The sequence below is a fragment of the Alligator mississippiensis genome, chromosome 13 (genome assembly GCF_030867095.1).
Source record: "Alligator mississippiensis isolate rAllMis1 chromosome 13, rAllMis1, whole genome shotgun sequence".
Classification (NCBI taxonomy): Eukaryota; Metazoa; Chordata; order Crocodylia; family Alligatoridae; genus Alligator; species Alligator mississippiensis.
The window spans coordinates 9726393-9752833 of NC_081836.1; the positions used below are offsets into that span (position 1 = coordinate 9726393).

At 48.8% G+C, this 26441-nt stretch overlaps 1 protein-coding gene across 8 annotated transcripts in view; it reads right to left on the reverse strand.

Moving 5' to 3' along the window:
- Positions 1-26441, reverse strand: part of SAMD11 (sterile alpha motif domain containing 11) — a 155754-nt gene that overhangs the window by 103606 nt on the left and 25707 nt on the right. For all 8 annotated transcript variants that reach the window (XM_019493848.2, XM_019493849.2, XM_014610394.3 and 5 more), the window contains exon 3: positions 1073-1251. In XM_019493848.2, the coding sequence (XP_019349393.1) occupies positions 1073-1251 (179 nt within the window). The remainder of the gene's footprint in view (positions 1-1072; positions 1252-26441) is intronic.

Here is a 26441-nt window from a genome sequence, read left to right on the forward strand (position 1 = left end):
CTTGTCTTCGAATCTGAGCAATTTTATGCATTAGTGCAAGATGATGATCAAGATGAGTTGCAATGACATGCATGGGGGGCTGAGACAGAGCAGCTGTAGATATTTATTTCCCTCTAGTTATAGATCTTATAAACAACATATTTCTTTGGAGGGATGTGGGAAGCCAAAATCTTGCAGCTGAATACCACGGGCAGCCAGGCTGGGAGAGACTATGCTGAGTGACACCCAGAGGTGACTGATGATGCCACCTTTTCAGCTCTGCACAAGTTCTAGAAGTGGTCACTATATTGAGACACATCCTGAATAAATCTAAGAAGCTAACTATATATCTGGATGGAGAGATCCCTCCCCAGATGTTTTAGAGACTATTTTCATACCACAGACTCTTTCAAATAAAGCTACCTGCATGCTTACCCATAAGTTTTTAAGGCCAAGCTCAGTCCCAATGAAAATGAGGGGAATTTTGCCACTGATCTCAAGAAAACCTGGATTTGGCCCTTAGCAATTTGTTATTTCCACTAAAGAGCAGGAAAAAAAATCCACCACTACTCGCCACCGGTTTGTTTAGCAATATCCAAATGCTTTTAGGGGTTCTAGGTCACCCAGGTTCTTCTAGCTGAGACCTCTGGGATAATTAAGAACGCAGAGCCAGTGGAAATCCATGAAGTCTCAAGTGCATTTACACTACGTTGACAGATTTCAGCCAAAAAATCCTCACAGAGCACAAAGGTGAAGAATGCTGGACAGAGGGTCAAAGGAGATAGGGGGTCGAATGGCCCCATGCCTCTAGTACTGACAGAAATCCCATGATAAGTCTAGGAAGGGCTCCACAGCGACCCACTGTCTCCAAACAGGAAAGAATGGGATGAAACAGGAATCCCACACTTAAGGCATGGCAGACAAGGGATGCACCTAACATCTTAACTGCCAGCCAAGGAGTTCACTCCAAGGGGCTTCCCCCCCCTCCCAAGTTTGAGCTTCCCCTGGCACAGTTAGGAGAGGGCAGCAACTCGCCGTCAAGCATTCTCCATCTCGGGGCTTGCCATGCCACTACGCCCCGGCAGGGAAGTACCTTCTTTTCATGATACTGATGTGGAGATCCTCCTCCCTCTTCACTTCAGGGTGCTGACCATTGGCTTTGTCACTCTCCTCACTGTCATCACTATGTGAGAAAATTGAAGTCAGCTCTTTCTTGGGGATCCTGATGGGAGGCAGAGGGATTGTCCTCTTCTCAGCCAGACGACCCCGGTTCTTGCAGTGGAAGGAAAAAGCACAGCAGGGGAGGGGAGGAGGAAGAGAAGGTAAGCATCATTCAGTGACTTAGGACCAAAATGCCCCTCCCCACCCCCACTCAAATTGTTATCTTGGGAACAAGACTCCATTCACATGCGACTACGAGGGGTGCAAAGGGGAAGATGCAGGCCACATTAATTTTTCAGGGGTATTTCATTGCAGCTGCAGCTGCATGAACTTGCCCCAGTTCTAGCACCCAGAAGCTGCATAGTCCCATTTTCCTCCCCAGCCCCAGTGCCTCCTGCAGTCTGCCAGCTGGTCCAGGTCAGCAGGAGGAGAGGAAGCCAGCACGGCTGGCCCCAACCATATCTCTCTAGATTTCTAGCTAACTCTTCAGGACAGACTGATGCCTAACAGGGGAAATTCAACCCCCTATAGAGGGGCCCAGCACAGACCTCTGACCCATTTAAGAACCCCTTGTGCCCTATTTTGACTTATCCTTGTGCTCTCTCACTACACTGGGATTCATTTCACCCAAGTAGAAAATCTACAAGACCTGACCAACATCCTTTGGACTTTCAATGGAAATCCCCTGCCTTAGCCAATGGCAGGATATGCCCCTCCATTTGGAGAGAAGTCTTGTACTACGCTCACCATGAAACTATTACTGGGGTGGTTTTCACTGGCCATCTACACACGAAGATAAACTCATTATCACAGGAAAAAGCTGCTTGTGCAGACTTTCCTCAGTGCATTTCACACACATGGCCACCCCGATCAGAGACAAATAGACTGAAAGCTCTGTGCGGCTAGGCCTGTCCTTCACTTAAGGTATAGGGTCACTGTGCTTGCTGCAACTGTACCCGCAGCTTAATACCAACCCCCTAGCTATTACATACTATTGGTATAGGGAAGCCCATGGTCACATGTATCACAAGCCACCATCTCTCCATCCCTTCCACACACCATACATAATCCACATGGGGCAGGAGCCCAGTATAACCCCGGGTTGGGAGTCTGGGCTCCCCAGTGCAAGCTGTAGCACCTGATGCTTTTATCAAGAGAGGACCCCAATTCGGTCTCTGGTGCATCAACCAAGATAGCGACCAAGCTAGCGCTTAGGGCATAATAAATGCTTTCAGGATACTCACTGACACAATGATAAGGCTTTTACCCCGTAGAGCTTAAAATCTTACTGAGAGCACAAGCCTGGGAAGGGAATCGTGGGGAGGGTGAAATAAAGCAGGAGCCTTATTATTTGCCTATTACTTGTGCATGAGCTCCTGAAGTCCCTTCCAATCCTAATTCCAACCCTAATTTGCTATGATTTTATGACTATGCTTGCATATTCTTCCATGGGAGAGGCAAAAGCTTATAAGCCTCTTGAAAGGAGGATGCTTTCAGGAAGGACAGGAAGGAGGAGACAGCAGAGCTACATGAGGCCAGGTCAGATAAATGCAGAATGACACTCCACACTGCAGAGGTGCTCGAAGGCTGTAGCTCTGACCTCTCAAATAATCCAGGAAAACCAAAATGCTCTGGCAAAGGAGGGGAGAGTCCCTGCAGAGGCTGCTGAGTAAGATCCAGTGCTATTACAGCCCAGGGTTTTTAATTAAACCTATTATGAACTTTCCATGAGGACAATATGAAAACGTCTCATCTAACCTCTGCCAACAAATTTCCAGTTGTGCTCATTAAAGGGAGCCCCAATCCTTGCAATAATTAGCTAAATCCATCTGGAAGGCGTGACCCAAAGGAGTTGCATTAGCTATCCCATTCTAACATATTTCAGAGCCAAGGAAGCAGCTGCTGTCATCAGCAGACACAAAGGGACAAGAGCAATGGGTCACAGTGACTTATAAAATAGGGAAAGCCCACATATGAAGGGAAGAGGGAAGTCCCCAAGCAGCATGCTTTGCTCATAAAGTTTCCTCAAACTTCTTCTTGGGTCACTGTGGAAGTAGAGACCAGGTGATGGAGTTGGCACCCCCAGGGAGCAGCAACATGGTTATTCCCTCCAAGTCTTCAAAGGTCCTAGGTTTTGGCATAGCCTGCAGCAGCCTTCACTTTGCTTCTCAAGTACCCACGTTCAGCAGCAAGGTGCCACGTTGGCGGGCACCATGCTGCGCTAGCCTTCATGCCCGGGGATGCTCTGAAGGCCACTCATGGGGGGAGTCTAATGCTTATGCACTTCTTCCAAGAAGCACTGCTATGGAGAACGGTCATTTGTGCCTAACCTGGCACTCCTCGTCCAAGATCAGCGGAGACCCATTCACATGGCTCTTGGAAAGTAGGCTCTTCTGCCTTTTCCAGAGCCTGCAGGAAGCATGACAGGGGCTCTCCTTGCTGGGTCCCAGCCACCTCCCATCTGTCGGGAACTTTCCCAACCCACTCTGCTCCCTCCAACTGCTCTGCACGCCGTTTTCTCTTTGCTAGCCGATTTGCACAGAGCTTGCCCTCTGCCTAAAGCTATCCTCTGTAGGCTCATGCCGTGTGAGAAGGGGCAGGGAAGGAAGAGCAAATTTGCACCAGATTCCAGCCGTGCTAGAAAGCTGGGGCTTCATATCAGCATTGGCTTTATCATCCCTGAGCTTTATATATTTTCTGAAGTTGCAATTTATCATAACAATTAAAGGGGGAGGGGTGCGCGTGTGCAAATTTCCGCTGCAAAATAATTGCTATGCGCTCTCTGCTGTGACTTCTCGGGCTAAAGAGAACAGCGCTGATCAGATAATAAAAATCATTTTATGGCCATTATGGTACCTTAGAGCAGTTACCAGGTCTCAGTGACTGCCCGGGGACTCATCAGACCTAACAAGAGCGAGAGTGCGACAGAAAGGGGAGGCACTGAACCCACGGAAACAACCCACTGGGCCATGAACAGAACTAATGCCTTTTCTGCAACCCTGGTCCGTCCTTCCCCCCACCCCTCAGAATTTATAACACTCTGTGCTTCGATAAATGCTGCCGTTTCGTTTAAACCTGCAGCATGGAGGGTGGCTTGGTGACCGCAGGAGTCGTAACAGCATCTGCGAAAAGGGAAGGGCTCCACTTCAATTAGCCTAAGCGTGAAAGATATTTGTATAGATGTACATACATAATACACACAATGCTGCATCACTTAGAAAACAAGCAAACAGCCCATGACAGCGGCTCACAGCTGGGCCTCCTGCAGGGTCCAGCTACAGAGCTTTTGCTGTAGGTGGGTGGTACCTGCAGTCCTTATCAGCAAAAGAGGCCCAATGCTCCACTCCGGTACCCCAACTTGATTGCACTGAATTGGGATGGAGTTTCGAGCCGATAAGGCAAAGGGGAAACAGACCCTGGATATTTAATAAAATAGACCTGGATTCTGCCGCCAAATGCTTGTAAGACGGCAGTAGTTGCAAACTTGCGGTCACTTTGCCCTGTTCGTGCCACCAGGGTTTTCTGATTTCATTTCTCCCCTCTCAGAAAATTAAAGCAGACCGGATGAATCGATTTGGCCTTTTCTGTTTGTCTATAGTCAGCTTCTAATCGATTGTACTTTTCTTAACCCATTTAGGGATCTCTCTCAGTAGATACACAACTACATGTAAACCAGGTGTGCAGGTGGCATCTCAATTAGTGAGAGTTTCTCCATAGACTTCAACGGTCTCTGGGACAAGCTGTGTGCGAGTCAAGGACACCACTTTGCAAGAGCTCCAATTGAGCAGGCTGATTCATTGACTTTGAATGAGGACCCTGTTAATGCTACAGACAAATGCTCTCAAGTAGGTGAAGATTATACACAGGTGCCAGCAGTTACTAAGACGCTGAGCTATTAAAGCCAGCTTGGCACACAATGGCGGTTAGTAAAGCACACACTTATTCCGGCAGTGTTAAGTGTCAGCATATACCTAGGGATGGCCGTGGCATTTTTATATATGGGTAGGTACATGAAGATTAATAGATATTTGATGTAGCCTTGTCATCTTGCATTAGGAAGGGCTGTGTACGCTCCAGCAGCACCGCGCAGAGGTCTTGCATGCTTGGAGGATGCTACAATTGTTACCACGGTGAGAGGAGTTTGATCTTTTGAAAGGAAAGGGTTCCCACTGATTTAGGTCCATAGAAGCAACTGATGCTCATGCTGATGAAAACGGCCTCTTACAAGCCCTAGGCCAACTTAGTCATGCCCTTATAAATGGAGCAGCTGATTTCCTGCATCATAACCCTGAGCTGGAGAGCCTACAGCCCTCTCTTGAGACTCTTCTTATGTGCAGTAAAACCTCCAAGGGTGGCGGAGTCCTTAGAATTCCCTTCAGGAATGGAACAATTTTTCCAACGATTTAATTCAGCTAATAAAAAATATCACATTTACCCAGAGAACCTTGTCTGCCTTCAGGAATGCAACACCTGAGACCTGCAGCCATGACACGCGGCCAAAGCAGCTGCACGCTCTAAAGGACCAGCTCCTTCTCTAGCAGCACTCCTCTTTTCCTCCCACTGCCCCTTTGCCCCATCAGACCTGCACCCCTCCTCAACCTGCAGAGCTGCCCAGGCCGTAAAAGCTCACGCTGCAACCTTGGAGGACCAAACTCAGGTCGTGTCCACCACCGGGGTTATTTTGAAGCGGCGACTCTAGAACAATCTTACTCCATGTGCAGATGCACTTAATCCATTTTGAAAGCGGACCGAGCCAAAGCAGAGCAAGAATGGCTTCAAATGGAGTCACTCGGGAATAGCTTGCTCATTTTAAATTCACAGCCCAAGGGTGGACAAGCTGACTAATCGAAGGCTGACCTCTTTCCTCATAGTGCAAGAGCATCACTTGAACATCACCCGAGTCATCTCAAGTTTATGGAATGGGCTCCTGCTTGGTAGAAATAGGAAACACCTTTGGTTTTTTGTGCCTTTTAGAGCTGTATTATCTTAATTGTTGGCTACTGTGTAATGGAGCCATAATGGTCTGACCATGTTTTCCCCGTGACAGCAAGGGCTAGAAGCCAGACTGAATCCAACCTTTCAGAAAAGACTTTCCTGACGCTCAACGCTGAATCCACCACCTCTCACCAGGGTAATCCTGTAGGCTCTGACCATTGAGCAACAAAACTAAGGGGCACCGAATTCAACTGAAAGACATTGAAATGAAAGCTTCTACCAGAAAATACACTTTTTCATCTGTGAGACTCACTATCACAGGAGCTTATTGGAGCAAATCACTTTTGATAAACCGATACACAATCTGACCAATACACACAGCACTGACAGTTAGACTGACCAGGATAACAGCTATCAGGGCAATCAATCGCATGCTCTAGGTGTTAATCTTATCATCATCATCAGAGGCCAGGATGAAATTTCCCTCTTACCATGGGTAGTTATGGATTTTGTATTTAAAAAGTGATGGTTACAGCTGAAATGAAGCTTGTCTATGGTGTGGACTTATCCACATGGCACCAGTCTACAAATGGCAGTTTTATTCCTCTCAGCCCACCCTCCAAAGTGGTTGCCATTAAAAAAAATCAACTTATTCCAAGTGGGATCCCTTTATAAAGCAGGGAAATCCCTTTATAAATACCTCCTGTTCAATGTTGGATGGGTTTTCTTGGGGACCACACCACCCCTCTATCACAGAGCTATAAATCCCTGCCTGCCCTTCTCCTTGCTTTCCCATCTCGCCAATGGGTCCTTGCATTGAGCCACCATCTTCCCAGTAAGGGAGAAGTGATCAGGACCCTTTGAAACCTGCTGGAGCTGGGGAAAACACTGCTGAGTGGCATTAGGCACTGGTTTCAACAGTGAATGGGATCAGGGTCTGAAAGAACAAGGGGGAATGTTGCACAGGTGAAGACCTGGACCACCCCAGCCAAGTTTTTTCTCCCTGGAAACTTTGAATCTAGCAAAGTCTGAGCCACAGCTGGGGTAGGAGCCCAGGTGCCTTTAGCTCCCAGTTGTGTGCTCATGTACCTGCTTTCAAGACAAGATTTGATAAATAAGTATTCTTCCTTCTCTGGACTTCTCTACTCCAAGTTGCTTTTGCCCAACCTGACATCCGTCAGGGATGGCAAAGATGGGACTGGTGGACAACACAGAGCTGCAACCAGCCTTTGGTATTGTCAGCAGGCTGCCGGTGTCCAGCACTGGGGAATCATTTTTTTCCACCAGCAGATTTTAACACCTTCTAATCATCTCTTAATGAGCTGTCAATTATGGATGCAAATTAGAGGGCTCAGCTCATGCGAGTAGCCTGCGGTACCAAGCAGGGAAGGGCTTCCCAATATGGCACAGCAAGGCCTTTCGTCTTTCTGAGAACTTCTCTCTTCTCAGCCCATCCTCCCTTCCCGTCACTGCCATCTGCAGACATGTTCCAACAAACCACCACGTGCAACGGGAAAAGCCACAAGACACCAGGGAATGGGGAGGTGCAGAGAAGGAGTGAAATCAGCAGCTAAATTCACAAAAAGCTCCAGGAGCGTGAGATTTTCAGCATTACTAGACCCCTTTTTATAGAGGATCAGGAATTATTAATCACTTCACTTAGAAATCCATCCCCATGCAACCAGTACTGTTACAGCCCACGCACGACTGACTGAAAACTCCAGTCCCTGTAAGCAAGCTCTTACGGTCTACTTTAAAATATTTTGGGGATAGAAAGGTAAGTTTTGCTGGGTGCCTTGGCCAGATTCAGTCTGTGCTAAACCGAGGGAAGGAGAGCAGTGGGGAACAAAACCTGAAGCCTTATAGCCAGCAATCCCCCCTCTGATGATCTCAGGCCAGGCAGCCTATGTATCACGACCCCAAATGAGACAAGGTCCCTTTTCTGCTAGGTGCTGCGTATGTGGTTTGTGTGCCACTTAAGCCATTGCAAAACAGACGCCGCTGAAGTGACACAACCTGCTGATGTGGAAGCAGGTATTCCTTGCATTAAACTTCATGAGAAAATGGGTACAAATACTGCTTGCAGACCAGATCAGTCAGAGAAAGCACCTATCCCAAAGAGATTACAGTGTTAAAGATGCAAGGCAGATGAAGATAGGGGAAAGGCGGGATTATCACCCTCGGTGGATAGAGGGGCGGTAGAGAATAGTAACAGAGGTTAGTGAAGGCTCTTTTATACCAAGGACCTTACCTAGATTGCAGTCACCAGTGGGTTAAAAATCAGCCACGCTAAAAGCCACTGGGCACAGTAGGGCTGTTGCATAGTTACTGTACAGGTGTTATCCCAGGGAAATCTCACACCCGCATAAAAGAAAAACCCTCTGGATAGGAAAAGTTAAAGCCATTTTCTTCCAGCACAAACATTGATTCAGCCCAGAGGAAATCCCTCCAGAGCTTGCATTTGCCTTTTGTAACCTAAGGATTCTCTCCCCCTTGGATACACGGGAGGGCAAAAATAGGGGCAAAAAATATTTTCTCCATATTTCAGTTTAATTAGACAGTGGAAGATGGAGTGCAGCACTCTACAGCTTTCACAAGAGTACGTGTCAGGGGCCTGGCAAAGCTGTCTCGTGGCTTGCGAGTGGCTTTCTTTCCTTAATATACAGGGTTTAGGATTATTTTTGTGGGTTAAGACAGGGAATAACGAAACACAGCTGGAGTTTGAGTCAATGTCCCGCTGCTCCCCACCCACACCCAGCTCCCCACCCAGCTGTGCCTGCGTCAGCCCGACTGCCAGTCACTCATCACTTCACCCTCCTGGGGTCTGTTGACACCAGTAATTGCTTTCATTCCCTTCCTCCCAGTTTGGTGAGGGGGGCTGCTTTGTTTTTAAAATCACAGGCAACCACATTTTTTGTTTTTTTATCCTGGCTGGATCGGATCAACAGGCAGCTGAACTTCGCAGCTCGCTCGTGGCCAAGAATGCAACTGCACAGACACATTTCAATAGATCGGGAATGGCTTTACCTGAGCGTGCTAGAAGTCTGGGAGCAGGTGACGGCTCTGTGCGGGAGAAAGAGGGCCATCAAAGTTGGGAAGGAGAATAGCCATGCTACCGGGGGCACATGTTGCATGGCCAATCGAGGTCATCAGCATTACAAAATAGAAGTGGGCTACACGCACCCGTCCAAGCCCGCGCGGCTCTTCTCCAGAGCCGCTGTCTCTACGCCAAGAATCCTAAAACGGGGATGTGGCATAAGAGCGCTGAGAGAGCCTGCAGCTGCAGTGCTGGGTGGAGAGGATGGGAGTCAGGGAAGAGCAAGGGAGGGAGGGTCAGTAAAGGTTTCCTGCCCTGGGAGCCACTGCAACTGGGGTCAAAACAGCTGGATGCCCCGTGGTGACATTCAAAGTCAACCAGAAAGGGAAAGATTCCTCCCAGAGAGAGTCCCTGGTGAGCATTTAATTGAACCCAGCAATGCAGAGGCCCCTGCTATGCAAGCTGCTAGGCAGAACCTCTTTGGGGAAAACTTAACATTGAACACAAGAGGAAAGCTTTCACCGGTCCCTATTAACTGCCAGCCAAACTCCGGACATCTGATACCATGGGGAACTGCCCCTAACACAGCTGAACAGGTGCGTCCCTCTGGCCACGGCCTCTCCAGCACCAAAACCAGCAGTGCGCAGGAAGACCTGTCCAGGCACATACAGAAAAGCTGTATGCGTGCCGTTAGATAAATGAAATCTGCTCACAGGATGATTCATGCACCCAACAGATTTTATTTAGCAACTCGCAAGCCTCACCCCCACCCCGAAAACTAATTTCTGCAGAATTAAAACAATAATAATAAATAAAAAAGCCAAAGCACCCAAGCAACAGCATATACATGTGAGCAATTTTTCTTCATACGTCAATCTGGGAAACACAGAGCAGACGGGTGTGTGTGTGTGTGTGTCAGGGGGGGTGCAGAGGCTGTGTGTTGCCAATGTTGGGATGCTGGAGAATGTTAAATATGTTCCATATGTGGAGGAAATCCTCAAGTCCAGACAGCATTTTCTCCCCTTTTATTGATAATAAAGATATGGAGAAGGAAGGGTGGAGGGGGGTTCTAAATTCTTGGAAATCTTATTTGAGGGGGGTGAGAAATAGTCAAATGGCTTTAATTAGGGAAATTAAACAGCAAAAAAAGATCCTGAGCATGCCTCCCTTGGAAAATTTGACTGTCCTTTCACCCCAAGTTTGCATTTAGCCTCAGCCCTGATTAGCGTAAACACCTAAGGAAGGGTCAGTTCTGTTCCAAAATAAGCCCCAGCTCTCCCCTGGGCCTTCATTACTCGTTCTGGGCCCCTGTTCTACCACGCTGATTGTTTCAATAGCAAATCCAGCATCGTAGCCACAGCTTTGCTGCTCCGTGCTTACCAGCCTTGCCATTAAAACTGAGGTCACAGATAGAACAAGCCGTCCAGCCTCCTGCTTTATCCCCTGCTCCGATGTTCAGTAATGAACAAATGAATAAAACAACAGTCAGCAGCTCTCCAGCACATATAGTCTCTGTCTCCATGTCAGCCGCACTCCGCCTCTTAACCTGATGGCTAACATGTTTGTTATTTGTTTCCAGGGGCACCTGCACAAAAGGGGATGTGACCCCTCTACTCCCCTTCTGCACAGGTCACCTGCAGAGCTCGAAGCCCAGTGCTCTGGCACGGCAGAAAAGAAAAACCTGATACTTTTTCAGCTAAGGGAGCAACTTCAGCCACCCGTCGGAAGAGGAGGACATTATCTTCTGCTGGACCAGCCTCTCAAGGCCGACACGGTGCACCTAAGAAGAGGCAATCTGATCTTTGCCGCCACCCCTTATGCTGGGCTTTTCAAGTGGTTCCTACCAGGATTCGTTCTCATGCTGTTTTCGGTTTTGGTTTTCAGCAGTGCACCGGCATATATTTACACCAATAAAAATCAGAAAGAAAGGGTCCTTGGAGCAAGAAGCAGCTACAAATTTCCTATGCATCTCTGGCCTCTACGCCATCCTAGTTATATGGATAGAGCATTGAAACCTGGCTAAATTACAGCCCATCTTAGAGCTATCTTCACTCCCAGCACTGTAATCACAAGTGTCTCACAGCCCCAACAGCCCACTAAGGAAAGCAACTGGACCCATTTCCCAGATGATGAACTGAGACTCCTCCTGGGACTAAGTGACTTGACTTGGGTTGCACTGGGAAATCTGTGGCATGGCAAGAAACTGAACCCAGGAGTCCCAAGTTCCAGGCTGGTGCCCTGGGTGCCAAACCAATCTTCCTCTGACCATGCCACCCGCTCCAGCTCTGCATGTCTGCTGCACCCAGGGTTTGTACCAAAGCAGTTACCTCAGTGGGACTCAGCTAGGGCCAAACCTCCCCTGCAGCACAGACAAGCCCTCAGGTACGTTTCCAAACTGAGAAAGAGCAGCTATGCGGGGATTAAAACATGCTAAACCAAGAGAGCTCCTCCAGCTCTTGGGCACATGTAGAGTTCTCTGTTTGGGGCTTGGGGGACGGAGGGGAAGGGATACCAATGATGGAGAGGCAATCCCGCACAGGTGTACAGGGTCAGCCCGTCATAGCCCATCTTCCAGGGAGAACTTTACCTCCCGATCACCAGTATATATTAAAATGCAGCACAATATTTTCCCCCAGCATGCGGTTTCTTATCCAGACCTGCAGGTTCAGGGAACAGCCATCTCCCAGCCACACTCCCTCTATGCCTGTTCCTGGAGCTGCTACTTCAAACAGCGTCGAGCTGCTACCAAATCTTTGCTCTCAAGAAAAAAAAAGATACTTGCCTCTGTGTGCTGTCTTATGGTCAAAAGACAAACCAGGCATGTGACCACCCCTTTTTCTTCCTTCTGTCATAAAAGGCAAGGCCTAGAGCCAAATCTGCTGTGGTTTTTCCCATCCAAAAGAGCAACCCAAATGTCAAAAAGGTTAAAACTCACAGGAGGCGACAGGAGAGCTGGGTTTCTATTCGCACCTCTGTCACTGGCAAACCACTCCATTCTGCGGTGTCTCAGCCTCCCAGCTCACGAAAGAGGTGGTGACACTTATCCAACCTTTGTAAAGAGCTTTGCGATTTCTGGGTGAATAAGGCCCAAGGACAGGAAAATCCATCCTTGGCTCGCAGTTGAGCTTATCCTCCCTCCTATGTCTGCTCTCCCTCAGCCACCAGCTCAGCACACAATATTTACACTTGGGGCTGCCAAAGTGGCAAGAGATAATTAAGCTGGCGTTCCCAAAGAGCTCGAAAGAAGCTTGCCCAGCGACTTTTTAAACAGATGCACTTTGTTCCACGGGTACTGCTCAACTTGGGGGGAAATACTCCTCGTCATACCACCGTTTATAATAGTGAAAACCAAAAACCCGCTTCCTTCCTAGAAGGCGTTTTCTTCCACCACGCATGCAGGCTGGCTGCTTAATACAGACCCACTCGTTCAGGCGGCACTGGCCTGTCTGAGGTTTTAGGTAGGCCAAATTTTGGGGCCTGCATATTTTTTGCAATGACCCCTTTTCAAATGATAAAGAATGAAGCAGCAACTGGAAAAGGGAGGCATCTTTACCTGCCTGATAAGTTTTTTTTCCAGAGAAACCAATGTAGAGGCAACCACAGGCTTCCACCATCATTCTCCCCTAAGCAAGACCTGATGCGACATCGGGATTCTCCAGGAGGCTTATGCCAAATTTTGAGAAAGTATCAGGGAAGAAATCTCATTTGCTGAGGTTAAAGCTCATTGCATGACATGGGTTGAAAGTGGTTTGTGCCTCATAGTCCTTTCAGGACCTCACTACACTCCCAGGTGAAACAAGACAGTGGATTTCTTCCTGGGACGATTCCAGAATAGAAATATTTTGTTGTCTTCCTGTTCATCTAGAGAACAAAACTGCATTTTCTTAGGTCAAAATGCAGGAAGAGCAATACTCTGATCAAGAAGGAGGAAAAAATATATCCTCCAGGAGAAAGTGCAGAGCTGTTTCACATTGGAAAAAAGGTCCCTTCCTAGGCAGAGACCCTATTGCTCTTACTCTGTTAGCAAACACTACTGTCCCGAGAGGAAATCACTGACAGTAATAACACAGCTGAGTATTGCAGAGGGGGATTCAGAAAGAAGATGCCACGAAGTCCACAGTCAGGAGGTCTTATCAGAAAGAAACACTAAGGTGGCTTCACAGTAGAAATGCCTGGAGACAGTAGGAAGTACAGGAGAAACCCAAGCTCCTAAGGAACTTCAGCTAAGGTTTTTAGTTACAACCTGCAAACTTTAAGAGCCACTGGAGGAGCTGATAGCCGGCACCATACCAAGGATAGAATATCTTCCGTATCTGGCACCTAAGACACTGGTAAAAACAGATGTGCCTTGCTCTGGTCTGAATAGGAGTGTACTGCACTTCCTTATAGCGAGGATGAATTTGGTCTGGCACTGCTTGCATTCTGCGAGCCAGCTCCACTGGGACTGAAGGTCTGAACCAGCCGCCAGCCAGATCCAGTCTTTATAGACAATAGTGTATATATAGTGTAAGCTCTGCTCAAGGAGCACAGACTCCTTCAGAGTTCGCTGAATCTCATCAACATCGGTCATGCAGCTCGGGAGCCCCAGCTCCCAGGACTGACTGATCCCTGCCATTTTCCCTTCCTAATATTTTTCAGGCTACCCACGGCAGGAAAGGAGGAGCTGAAAATGCATTCACTACTAGCCACATGTGGCTTGAAAGCAAGAAGTCATCTATCTTGTGCGTTTCCTCCTCCTGATGCTTGGATCAGTCTTGTACTTTCCTGCCACTTCTGGGCGGTAGTGAAGTCCATCACAGGGAAATTCCACATCTTTGCTATTTGGCAGAACATCTGCTGGTAAAGTTCCCGTTCTCCTGAGGAGATGGCCTGTCTGTTCAACCAAGCTACCCAATGATTTACCTCCCCTTGGAAATAAGTTGTTTTTACTGTCATCTTCCTCTTCCCCAGTCATATTAGCATATTTGAATCATTTCTTGATGTAGGCTGGAGGTCTCTATGCCACCCATCCACTAATATAGGCCACTGTGGTACTGCTGGCAGTGTTCATTAGGTGTGCTTAGGATGGAAAAATGTCTTGAAGTCATTGCCTGAACCCTCTGTTCTTGATAGTTTAAGTGGCAATGCCTCTCTCTCTTTGACCGCTTGCCTTGTCAAAGCAAACATGCCTATTCTGGCACCCTCTCCCAGACGGCTGGTATCCATTGAGATCAAATGAACTGGGGTCTGCTAAAGGCTGGTCTGAGCATAGGTCAGTCTAATTGGTTTCCATCCAGCAATTTGAAAGACTTTTAAAGATTGCACTAAAATTGTCTTCTGTGGGTGAAGAGATGGACTCCTGATAGTCTGAGTTAAAGAACTACCCATTACACCATTACCCAGGTAATATCCCACTATTCTCAGGATCTTCGGATGGAGTCAAGCTGTGACTCTTACAGGTCCTACATTACACAGTCCTTCAGATTAAAAAAAAAGCCTTGCGTGCAGGAAGAATTCTCCAGCTACTGAAAGCAAGAAATCTTCCTCCCAAGAGGATAAGACACATACCAAGGAGCATTCCTTGAGACTATTAATGAACCACTAAAGGCTAAACATCTGGACTCCTCTGGAAGTGATACACCTTGAAAAATGACTCTTCTTTCACAACTTCAGCATCAAAATAATGAAAAATATGAACACCTTCTTCACTGAGATGGGAAAGGGCTCAGGATGCCCACAGTCACTCCCGTCACATGGTTGTCTTTTAGAAGTAGTGGTTTTGCTGCAGCAAACCTGATAGACGCAGGTATGACAAATTAAAATGATTCCTTGTCCCGCCTGTGAAGGGGAGAACTCAAGCATGGGAAGATGTGCTTGTCCTTTGTTATCAAAGGTTCTCTAGAAAAAGACTGAGGACCAAGCTGGGTTTCATTTCATAGGTCTGTCCCTCATTCAATAACTTGACCATATCTTCAGTATGATCCTGAGGTTGAAAAGGAGACAGCAGAAAGGTAAGATAAGTCCTTAGTCAGCATAAATATGCATCAATGGAGCTAGACTGACCGAGTCCAACTGAAGATGTGGTCCAGAGACATTGTCTTGTAAGAAAAGTAAAGTTTGCACTCGTTCCCTCTTGGTTCTGGGTTTTCCTCCACCAAGGCAGAGACAAGAAACTGAAGAAAACTGCCTTTCACATACATTTTCCTTCCTCTTTTAGAAGCTTTATAGGTGGGTTTCCTGAACAAGACAAAGAACCCAAAACAACCCCTCTAAAGTTCCCTCGAGATTTAGCATTTCACTCCAAAGTCTCAGTATGGCAGGCCTGAGAAAACACAGACTTTCCCAAGGAAACGATTTGATTTGTAAAAGGAAAGAGACCTGCTCCGGGTTTACACTTTTATTCCACTCTGGAGAAGCATGCTTAAACACCCTGAGGGCAGGGAAGACGATGCACCCACTCCCCACACTCTGGAGTTGGTCCAGGAGCTCAGCTCACAGGGGCACACCCACACATATCATGGACTCCTACTCCGCATGTGTCTGTGTCCACAACCCATACCAATGGCAAGAGGACCAGAGCTAAACTGGAAGCTCCCTCCTCCAAGCATCTACTTTCCCCCTCTCAGAGGTTGGGTACAAATCCAAGGTGGTCACCCAAGTGTCACTCTAGTTCTCAACAGGAGTGGGGGTCCAAGTCCAAGGCCCACGTACAGATGTGAAACGGCCAGAGGTATCCGGTAACCCTACAAACACACAGGAATGGTCTGAGGGAACTGGCACAAACCAGGGCTGAGTCCCAGCAGCAGCACCAGGGAAACCATAGAGATTGCCTGGGAACCAGGAAGCAGACACTGGGAAAAGTCAAACTAGGCAAAAGAACTAGAGCCACATCAGCTCCCACCACCAAGTGCCTGCCTTCCCTTCTGGCTTGGACACAACATTCAAGTTTGTGCCCCAGTTCTCAGCAGATTCCGAAAACCATGTTCCTGAAAATCTCTACACGCTTGGCACAACGGTTTGGACATGGTGCAACGGTTTGGACAGCCCAGTCAGCAGTGAAAGCCAGGAGGCATGGCTGAGCACTTCACTGCTGCAGGTTTTCAAAGACTCGTTGTGGACAAGCAGAGCCTCCCCAAACATCAGGTCAGCCCAGGCATTCCTATGGCAAGTTGACCTGTCGTCAACAGAGTCACGTATGAGCTACAGGTCAACCCATGCACTCCTATGGCAAGCTGACCTGTCGTCAAGAGTCACGTATGAGCTACAGGTCAACCCATGCACTCCTATGGCAAGCTGACCTGTCGTCAAGAGTCACGTATGAGCTACAGGTCAACCCATGCATTCCTATGGCAAGTTGACCTATCGTCAACAGTCACGTATGAGCTGCAGGTCAACCCGTGCATTCCTATGGCAGGTTGACCTCGAGTCTGGGGTTTCCCAGCCAGGCCCCAGGTCAACCCAATGCATGCCTATGGCAGGTTAACCCGGTGTTCATGGAGCTGTAGCTGGACTACAGGTCAACCAATTCCTATGGCAGGTTGCCCTGGTGTCAGCAGGGACACGGCCAGGTTGTGGTTGTGTGACAGGGCTGAGTGTGTATTTTAGTAATAGGTTAGACAGGGAATTATATGGGATGGTTTGCACAGGGATGACCCTGCCTTAGACTAGATGACCTCCAGAGGTCCTTTCTAGCCCCCTGTTTCTCAGGTGCTCCTCAGACTCGTACTCTGGGCTTACAGATGGCCTGGCAAAAGGCGGACTGGACCCAGCCTCCCCTCGACAGACTTTTCAAGGATAATGATTGGTTGCTGTAATTTTGTGCAGAGAAGTGAGACATGGTTTCTACTTCGCACCCTGCTCCCACAGGCAGTTTCTGCTTTGGAGCAGCCTTTGCCATGCTGAAAGGCAACGCTTATGGAGATGAAAAAGAAGAAAAAGTGAAAGAACTTCTTAAGAGGAGAAAATAGACACTTGTTGCTTTAGCAAGAGCCACAGCAGCAGCCCTCATCCAAACAGCCCAGGGCACTTTGCAAAGAAAGATAATAATGATCGTCATTTTACAGGGAGAAACTAATAAGGCACTGATGTGCCGAGGCTCAGATTTTCAGAAACGGTTAGTGATGGTGAGGTCCTCCTAACAATTTGAGTTTTTGGCTGCCCAGACTCAGAGACGGAGTAGGGAAATACCATGGTGGGAGGTCAAGGCCATGGGGGTGGCTCAGCCTCTTTGAGAAAAAAAAGTAGGCCTGCAAGTGTGTCAGAAGACAAGCTCCCAAAAGTGAGATGCCCAAAATCAGCATCCACTTCGGAAAATCTGGGCCACAGCAATAGCACATGGCTACACAACCCACTGGTGGGAGGACCGAGGCAAGGACTCCAGACCTCTTGACTTCCTCTCCCCCTGCTACAGTCTCTGCAGAGAATACTCTGCCTCACTGATCTCAGACAATCCTACTATCAGCTCCCACAGGTGGACCACGGCGTCACAGGTAGAAAGAAACTAAAAATAACAGGGATCGGGTTTTGCTCCCTGCCTTTTAGGAAACCTGATTTCCCAGCAGTTCCCTTCTGAACTGGAGCAGCCAAAGCCATGCACTGATGAGAGCAAAGGAGCAACAGCTGCTTCGCACAATGGGGGCAGAGTAACCAGAGATGCTTTGCATTGCATCCAAAAATTCCCTGGGGAGGCCAAAGCCAAAAATCAACCGCAGCTGCCTTTGTGATGGGACCACCCAGCAGCACCCTCCCTGGTAAGTGGACATCCCACTTGAAGGACCCTGTATTCAAGCCACAAGGTGTGCATTAACACCTCCACCAAAACCGCGTGGACTTCGAGGGCCCCAACAACTAGCTTTACGTGCATGTGTGATGCAAGCCTACTGTGGAGCAGACGGAGAAGGTCAAAGGGAAAGCCACATGGGCTAGAGCCACGCGTGCCCGCGGGATTTCCCTGGAACCAGCCTCCCCTCCCAGAATGGGCGAACAAACTCTGAAACTGCAAAGCAGCCAAGAAATCTCCCAAGTGCAAATTAACAGGCCCCTTTCATGTTTGCAAGTTGACTGTCCTTTCATCAGATGTAGCACATTAAAATTGCTGAAGCAAAAGAAGTCCAGCCCAATCGCACGTGCGGGAACAACCGGTGTGCCTCCAGAACTCTCAGCAAAGGCTTGAAAGAAACTCTTCTTCTTTTAACAACGGAGCTCTGAAGCCTGCTGCTCCTGAAAGAGCAAAGCCATACAGTCCCTCCAGCTCCTTCCCAGCCACACAGTGCAGAAAGCAAACAAAAGCTGAGCAAATAAGAAGCATGCACTGCAATCACGTGCTGCCCCCTCACACAGTGCTTTCCTCCAAGGGGACCAAAGCACTTGATTGGCATTTATTATTTCAAGGTCCCCAGCCCCCCTGATAGGTAGATGAGTAACCCCAGTGCCAGGAAAGGAAACTGAGGCACAGAGATCTTCAGTGACAAGGTCACATGGGGATGCAATCCCATGCCCTGCTCCAGCCACAAGACAGAGCATCCCCACCGAGTAGGGTAGTGTATGCATTGCTGCATTCCCTGCAGGAAAAGTGAAGGCATAGGGCACCATGTATACTCACTTAAAATACTGTGTGTTACAGGCAGCCACTATGCAGAGCAGAGCTAAGCAACTGAGGCAGGCAATCATTTCCCTGGTTCCCTTTAAGTCTCTGTAGAGCGCTTGGCTCCTCCTCAGAGACCATGGATGTTATCAGGGACATGAGGGTGCCCATCTTCACTCCAACCTGGCTGAGCAGTGATATGATCTCAAACCAGTGGGTAGACCACCCCCTGAAGCTGCCAAGTGCCTCAGCACAGCTGCATCTCTGGGCTTGGGAGTCAGAGCCAGGCAAAGGGGGCCCAGATGTGGAGACACAGCCGAGCGGGATGCCAAGGACTGGGTGTTGTAAGCATGGTCCGGTGGATGAGGACTACCTAGACAGGGGTGATTCAGGCCAGAATTGAGGTGAATGAGCACGACCTTGCGTCACACCCAGAACTACTGGGGACCCCTACTCCCTAAAAAAGAAAACATCATCTGTCGGTACCTCATATGCTTGACTTCATCCTCCTTTTACTTTTGTACAGCTGTACCACAGCCCTCTGCAGAAGAATGCGCTTTGGGCACTATATAGAAGAATAGCTCACACACGTTCCCACAAAGCCGTACAGACAGCCAGGAACTTTCAGGGAAAGTTTCCTCCGGCCCCCCCAGTCACTACTCAAATTATTCCCAAGGCTGCAGCCAATGCTACTGCAGCATCCAAAAAGACAGATGGCCTTGGGTCTGGTTTGTCCTACAGCACGAAAACCATCAGCTACAGCAGTGCTGGCCAAAAAGAAACGTGTCCCTGCCAGATTTTAACCACCCTTGGTTTCCCCTTTGTAACTCGTCTGGGCAGGGGGTGGGGCTCCTTCCCCACTGCACACACCAAGTTTCTGGCAAAGCGTGCAGCTGCAAGGGGGAATCCATCCAGCCCCGGAGCACAGTTCTCAACCCCCTGTAGAGTCCAAGGGTTGAGCAATCCAAGACGCACATGATGGACTACGGGAAGGATATCACGTTCAGTTTGACCTGGAGGAAGGTGCAAGGCCCTGGAGAGCTGGCAAATGCCAGCGAGGAGCAGCGTTCTCACCAGCCCGAACTTGCTGCTCCCATGAAGAAGCCCAGAGTTGAGTGTCTTGTGCCAAAGCTTGAAGGTGCAATTGTCTGAAGAAGAAAAGCAGCTTCTATTTGAACAGCGTCCTTCCCCTTCCAGATCCAAAACCCCGCTTCATGTCACTGAGTGAGATGAATGGTTACACACGCATGCATTCACACACACACACACACACACACGCATCTTTTGAAAACCCACACTTTCCATCTTATGCATAATGTGGAAAGGACTCTGGCAAACAGGGGAGTTGACTTTCTGCACAATCCATGCTAAAGGGCTGCCCTCTCCTATTCCTGCACCTACCCCAGTGGCCCACAGATGAACTAGACTGTGTTGGTCACAAAGGCAACCAAACCTGGCCCCAAAAGACTGCAAGGGTTGGCGAGTTTAGCGCCAAGTTAAGATTCTCCTGCGCCTGCTCCTGGGAGGATCAGATCAAGGCCTGGCATGGATGACCTGTCTTGCTGGAGGCTGCACAGAAAGATAATGGCAGAGTCCCCCATCCTCCTCTCCCGGCTCCAGCCCCAAGCAATCACTGCCTTCTGATCCAAGAAACCCTCTGTTTTTTTAGCATGCAGTTTTCTTCTGTCTGGTGACACCGTGGCCTTTTTCTCCCATTGCCTCAGCAATGTGCAGAGAAGAAACGGAGTTTGCTCCTCCTCTCAACCCCAGCCCTTGCAAGTCCCCTTCAGCCGCTTTGCACAATCCTGGTAAAAAGGCATTCTTCCGTGCTCCCGGCTCTCTCTCCCTTCCCCCGGCCCTCCTGCCCCCAAATTCCATTCAGTGATTTGCCTGCCACACCGGGGGGATTTCACAGCAAATTGCATTACTTTATTTGGTCAATTGGCCTACAAATTGATTTTCCTGTACCAATAATGAACATTTATGGTTATTTTCCCCATAGACTGCTTTATTTCTCCATGTAACAAAGGGTGTTTTTGAGACCTGAGCACATCCTCTGTAGTTATTCTGACCCCTGGGTGAGTGAAGTGAGGGACCAAAAGCATGACAAGAGTCCTTGGCTTCTATATCTCCTCTAATAGTATCCCAGACCTGCCAGCAATAAAAATACAGGCAACAGCATGTTTACTACGGAAATGAGCTCTGTTGTCTTAAACAAAGCCACTTGGTTACACACCGCAAGGTCTCTGGCCCCATGAGGGCATCCCTGCAGTAAAGGAGGGGTTTGCAGGATTTGAGATGCAGCAGACCTGGGGTCAAGTCCCAGCTCTGCCATAACCCAGGGCCAGTCTTTCTGTGCCTCACTCTCCCATCTCAGAAGGGATAGCCCCCTTCACAAAAACTTTTTAGTAAGCCCATCAAGAGCATTGTGCTGGATGGCCATCGGGCAGCCACAGGCCTGTGCCAGGTGGCTGCAGTGCCCAGTGCCCAGAGCTCTTCAGCCTGACTGGGCACTGTGCTTCACACATTCACAGCACCCCATGGAGCAGGAGCCAGTGCTACACACTGCGAGTGCACACCAATGCCAGCTGCACCCCGCTGGGCAGACGGCCTGGGGCATAGTGTGCCTAGTACCAGTACTGGTGCTAGCCTCACACAATCCTCGTGATCATAGGAAAGTAGGGGTGGAAGGGATCTCATGCAGTCATCTAGTTCAGCCCCCTGCTCGGGGAAGGCCGTCCCTAATGAGACCACCATTCAACCTGCTCTTGAAAACTTCCAGGGATGGAGATTCCACATCCTCCCTAGACAGCCTGTTGCAATGCTGGACCACCTTGTAGTCAAAAAGTTCCTCGTCTCCAATTTAAATTTCCTCTATTGCAGCAGGAGGCTGAGTGCACGGGGTACATGTCCCCTGCAGAGACCCCTTTACCTTCCTCTTCCAGCTCCTAGACCAGGGGTAGGCAACCCCCGGCATGGGTGCAAGAACATGGCACATGAAGGTATTTTGCTTGGCACATGCACCTTGGGGCAGACAGTAGGACAGGGGCTGGGGCTGCATAGCCACAACAAGGATCAGGCCCCTTGCGGCTCCCCTGCCATCCACCCCGGCATGCCAACGTCTATAAGTCGAGGTTACGGGTGTTTTTGGCACTCTGCCCAAAAAAGGTTGCCAACCCCTGTCCTAGACCCATGCCAGGTTAGTTAATCCCAGGAACAGGAGGTGAGGGTGAAGTTATTTAGACCAAGCCTCCAGCTTTAGGGGCCACTTCATTACCCCACCTGCACACACCTGGCTGTGCAGGCCACCCAACCACTTCCCATCACAGCATCTGCCTACGAGACACGATTCTCAGAACTTCCAAAGTATTGCAAAGGCAAGAGAAAGCCAAAAAACCATCCACTCAGGTGACTGGTTTGCATGTTAGTAATTAAATAGGGATGGTGACACATCAGCACCTCGCTCCCGCGGAGGCAGGAGATAACTTGACTGGACTATGAACAGGGGCTGCACTAGTGGGTGAATTTTGGCCCAATGGACCAAAGGCTAAAATAAATCAGTGTGACCCATGAAGTGAACAGGTTTGTCCCTCTCTGAAAGAACAACCAGAGACAGCGAACTGCTGATCTGTTTAGAGGTCACCCGCATGCCTAAGCATCCAAAGCATTTGAAGCAGCAGCCATTCTCATTAAAACATGTGTTGTGGACTTGTTACTGGGGTCTTTCTTTAGTTGGGGTGGGGTGGGAGGAGGGGAAGTTTCTTGTGGGGGTGAGAAGGGTTTCTGTAAAATTGGCTGGGATTGACAAGGCCTGGAACAGTTTGCAGAGAGGTGCGAGCGGCATTGTTCTGCACGCGCCTCTCTGGAGAGGCAGAGGCAGCGAGAGCTGCACAATACATTTCATTTCCACTAATGAGAAAATGACTTTGGAGACAGAGCCTCGAGCAAGTCTGGAAGGTCACTCCCGCAGGTGTGGAAATGAATTGGACCAGAGCAGGGTCTAAACCTACGTTATTCTACCCAGACCACAATGGATTATTTGTGCGCGTGGGGGGCTGATAGCCTGCAGGGCTGGTGCGTGTGTATGCTTAATTATATGCATCCTGACGAACGAGGCTGCCGGAGACAGAGGCCCCTCAGTCCTAGCACAGGAACAGAGAGGTAAGAGGTTCTGCAGGAGCATGAGCGAGGGTGGACAAAGCGAAGAAAGCTCAGGAACCTGGAGCAATTTCAGCCTTCGTGTTAACACACAAACTGGCTGCAGTTACTCACACACAAGGTCCTCCAGGGCTGGAGTTGGCCCATTAAGTATGATTTCAAATCAAATAAAAAATTATCTGATTTTGAACAACTATACAAGCCTCGCTGGAGTTTTAATACATGTTTTCCAGCTGCAGCATGATGTGGAATCTCCCCTAATGGGGAGACTCGCTTCCAGCCTCAGGTGTGAGGCATAAAGCGCTCCTGACTCCACTTTATAACAAACTTAACAGCATTTATACTGAAATCTCCAAAGCAATCCCCAGCTCCCATGACTGGGAGGGACCTTGAGCATCAGCCAGACCAGGCCCCACCTAGTTACCCTTCCTATTCTTTCCGGGGACACCACATGCATGTATCCAGTGAAGCCAGACCAGTTATGTCCCCCACTCCCCATATCGACCCCCTGAGAGGTAGTGCGAGCTGTGGGGGGTGGAGAACCAGACTGAGATTCAAGAGTCTGGTGCTCTATTTCCAACAATGCCCATTGACTACACGACCTTGACCAAGTCACTTTTCCTTCTCTGCGCCCCTGTTTCCCCACCCTCCTTTTGCCTGTCTTGTCTAGTTGGACTGGGACCTCTCTTATCACGTGTCTATAGAGCGCCCTGATTTTTGCTGAGCCCTTCATAGACCATCACTAGGCAGCAGTCACCAGCCTAGGAGATGTGGGAAAGAAAACTCCCCTTCCCCAGCCCTGCACGATGGCCAGAGAGCTCACTGCTGAGCCATCAGGCAGGTTTCACTCTCAGCTCCTCAGAGAGGCCTTTCTTCCACATTCACTCTGCCAATGCAAAAGAAACCCAAGGGGAGCAACCGTAATCCCATCTCCTAATGATGGCACAGTGAATAGTCTGCAGGCTTCCTGGCACTTGCAAATCAGACTCAGTTATCAATGCCGGAGCTGCTCTGCAAACCGGGACAGCAACGAGTGACCTCAAGGGCTCTGCATCGTGCAGCCCATATAATGAACAAATACCTCTGGTTTTATAAAAGCATGATATAAAAGATGCTGAAACTCAGCTATACCACAGCAGTAAGAAAAATACTTTGGGCTTCCCTAGTGTGGCCCACTCACAGGTCTGCTAGTATCGAGACACAGGGTAGGGAGCTTTCATTCCACCTCAGGGACATGTTTTTACAATAACTTTACAAGTCAGTGGAAGTAAGATGCAGGAGGATTTGGCAACCTACAGATAGCAAATCACATAGCAAATCCATGGCAGAACCCAGGAGTCCTGACTCCCAAGTGATCCCATCGTTCTGCCCATACAGAAGAAACCTTCCTGCTAATCTCATGCAAATTATGGAAAAACCTTTTAACATCCAGGCTTGCAACTGCCTCAGACCTGCCCCCGACCCACTGAAGTTTGTTGCCACCTTACCCTGCCTCAACCCACTTGTCCGTCTCATGCCCTCATTCTGCCACCTCTTTTGGACTGCAAACACGTTTACTCTGTGCCACATGTAGCACAAGGGGCCCAACTTGGATGATTCGCCATGTGCAGTTAAATAATAACCACAACGTGTACACACGCTATTTACATACTGGTCATATTAAGAAAGACGTGCGGAGAAGCAAATGTTGCATTCATTTGCAAGATGTCATAGAGAGAGCTGGCATATAGGTGGGAAGCCAAATGATAACCAAATGTCAGCCACCTATGACATGGATCTCCACCACCTATGACATGGATTTTCCAATTTCCACCACCTATGACATGGATCTCCCTGCTGAACGTGGGAATGCATGCAGGGAGTGCTGCAGCTCCTGTGCTTTAAAGGCAAAAGGAGAGAAATAGAAGAAGAGAGGAGGGGAAACAATAAGGGAGTAAAGAAGCCATCAAGAGATAAAAAGAAGAAAAACCAAAGTGGAAAGACATGGGGGGAGGGAGACAGGGTGAATACAACTCTTGTGGGAACTAAAAACAGAAAGTTAAATGGAACCGAGTGGGGTTTGGGGTTTTGTTTTTCAAGCCAAAATGTTCTGCCTTTGCACTGGAGCCTTCCCCCTTCAGCATTAACCACCATGCGGTGGGAAGCACGCAAATCAGTGAGCGCCCCACCAACCTACTGAGGCAGGGCTGGCAGGGGTCTTCCGTGGCTTCCCACAACACTTCTACCACTAAGAGAGCCTCCCAAGACAGTCGCCTGAAAAAACCAACCTACCCACATGGCCAATGCTTATTCTGAATCAGAGATAGGAGTTGCTGACACAGAGCCACCAGCCCAGCGAGCTGCCTGAGATGCATAAATAGTCTGCCTCACTTGTCCATAACTACTCAGAATTCTTTTTTTTCTTAAATAAAAGACATTGGCTACCAAACCCTCCAGTCTTAGAGATCTGCTGCTGCCCTTCTGATTTTTCTAAGTCCTGTCATCAGTTAAAAGGTACCTATTCAACTTTTAATGCACACAATTTTGCTTCCTACTGTATAACTATAGCATCTTGGGCTGACCACCTGTTGCAGCACACCTGCTCAGCAGAGCTACACAGCCTCCAAAGTACTCGGATGAGAGACTTCCAAAGGAAAAACAATCAGGCCACGGAAGAAGCAGAGTTTAAGAAAAAAATTTTCCAACTATTTAAGTTGGTCTAATAAAAGATATCAGATTCACCCAAAGAACCTTGTCTGCCTATGTCCTTAGACCAACACGGTTACAACCTATACCCATGGCTCTTCCTTCTTGAATCAATGTACTAGAGCATACTCTGCTTTGGAGTTGCTGGATTTGGGATAAGAAGCGCAAAACCAAGGTCTTGACTACTTGTCATTGCAGAACACTTAGTTCTTTTCCAGGGCTGTCAAGAACAGTGTCTGGACAAATACAAGGTGCACTAATTGCATTCTGCCACTCCAAATTCCTTTGAAGTTTCCAGGAGGCTTCTTCTCCACTTCCCATCCTTATCTACTGCATGATGTTGCAGCACCCTGCTAAACAGCAGCTACGTTTCACCCCAGAAGTGGCTGCCTTCCCACCGGCAGGTGCCAAAGGGCTGATTCGAAAAGCAGTGGTGCACATTAACTGTTTGAGCACTTCCTTCTGCAACGCAAGGGAAGACCCATCCGCAGGAGGTTCTGCTCTCATTAGCCAAATTCAGAAAGCAGACATGACGCTTCGTGCCCCGGAGCAACGGAGGGTTCATTTACTAAACCTCTTTAGAGGCCTTCCATGGGGAATTAGTCACGGCGGTGAGTAATATCTACGGTTTGACAAAGACGATGGCAGGGAGAGTGAACCGTCACTTGACAGGTTAACAGGAGCGCGGAGCAGCTGCTATATTTAGGAGCCCTTCGTACACAAGCGTTCTTCACACATCTCTACAGGCACAATTATAAGTGTCTGCGGGGAGTGGGGAGATCGTGAGGGTTTGGTTACAGGCCTGTTTCTCACTCCTACACCCCCTTTCTCCTGGAGATCAAAGTCTCTTCTCTGTTTCAGAGCATTGGGTGCAAGCCACCGCTGGCAAGAGCCAGTGAAAGCCCATCACACCTCAGGTCTTCT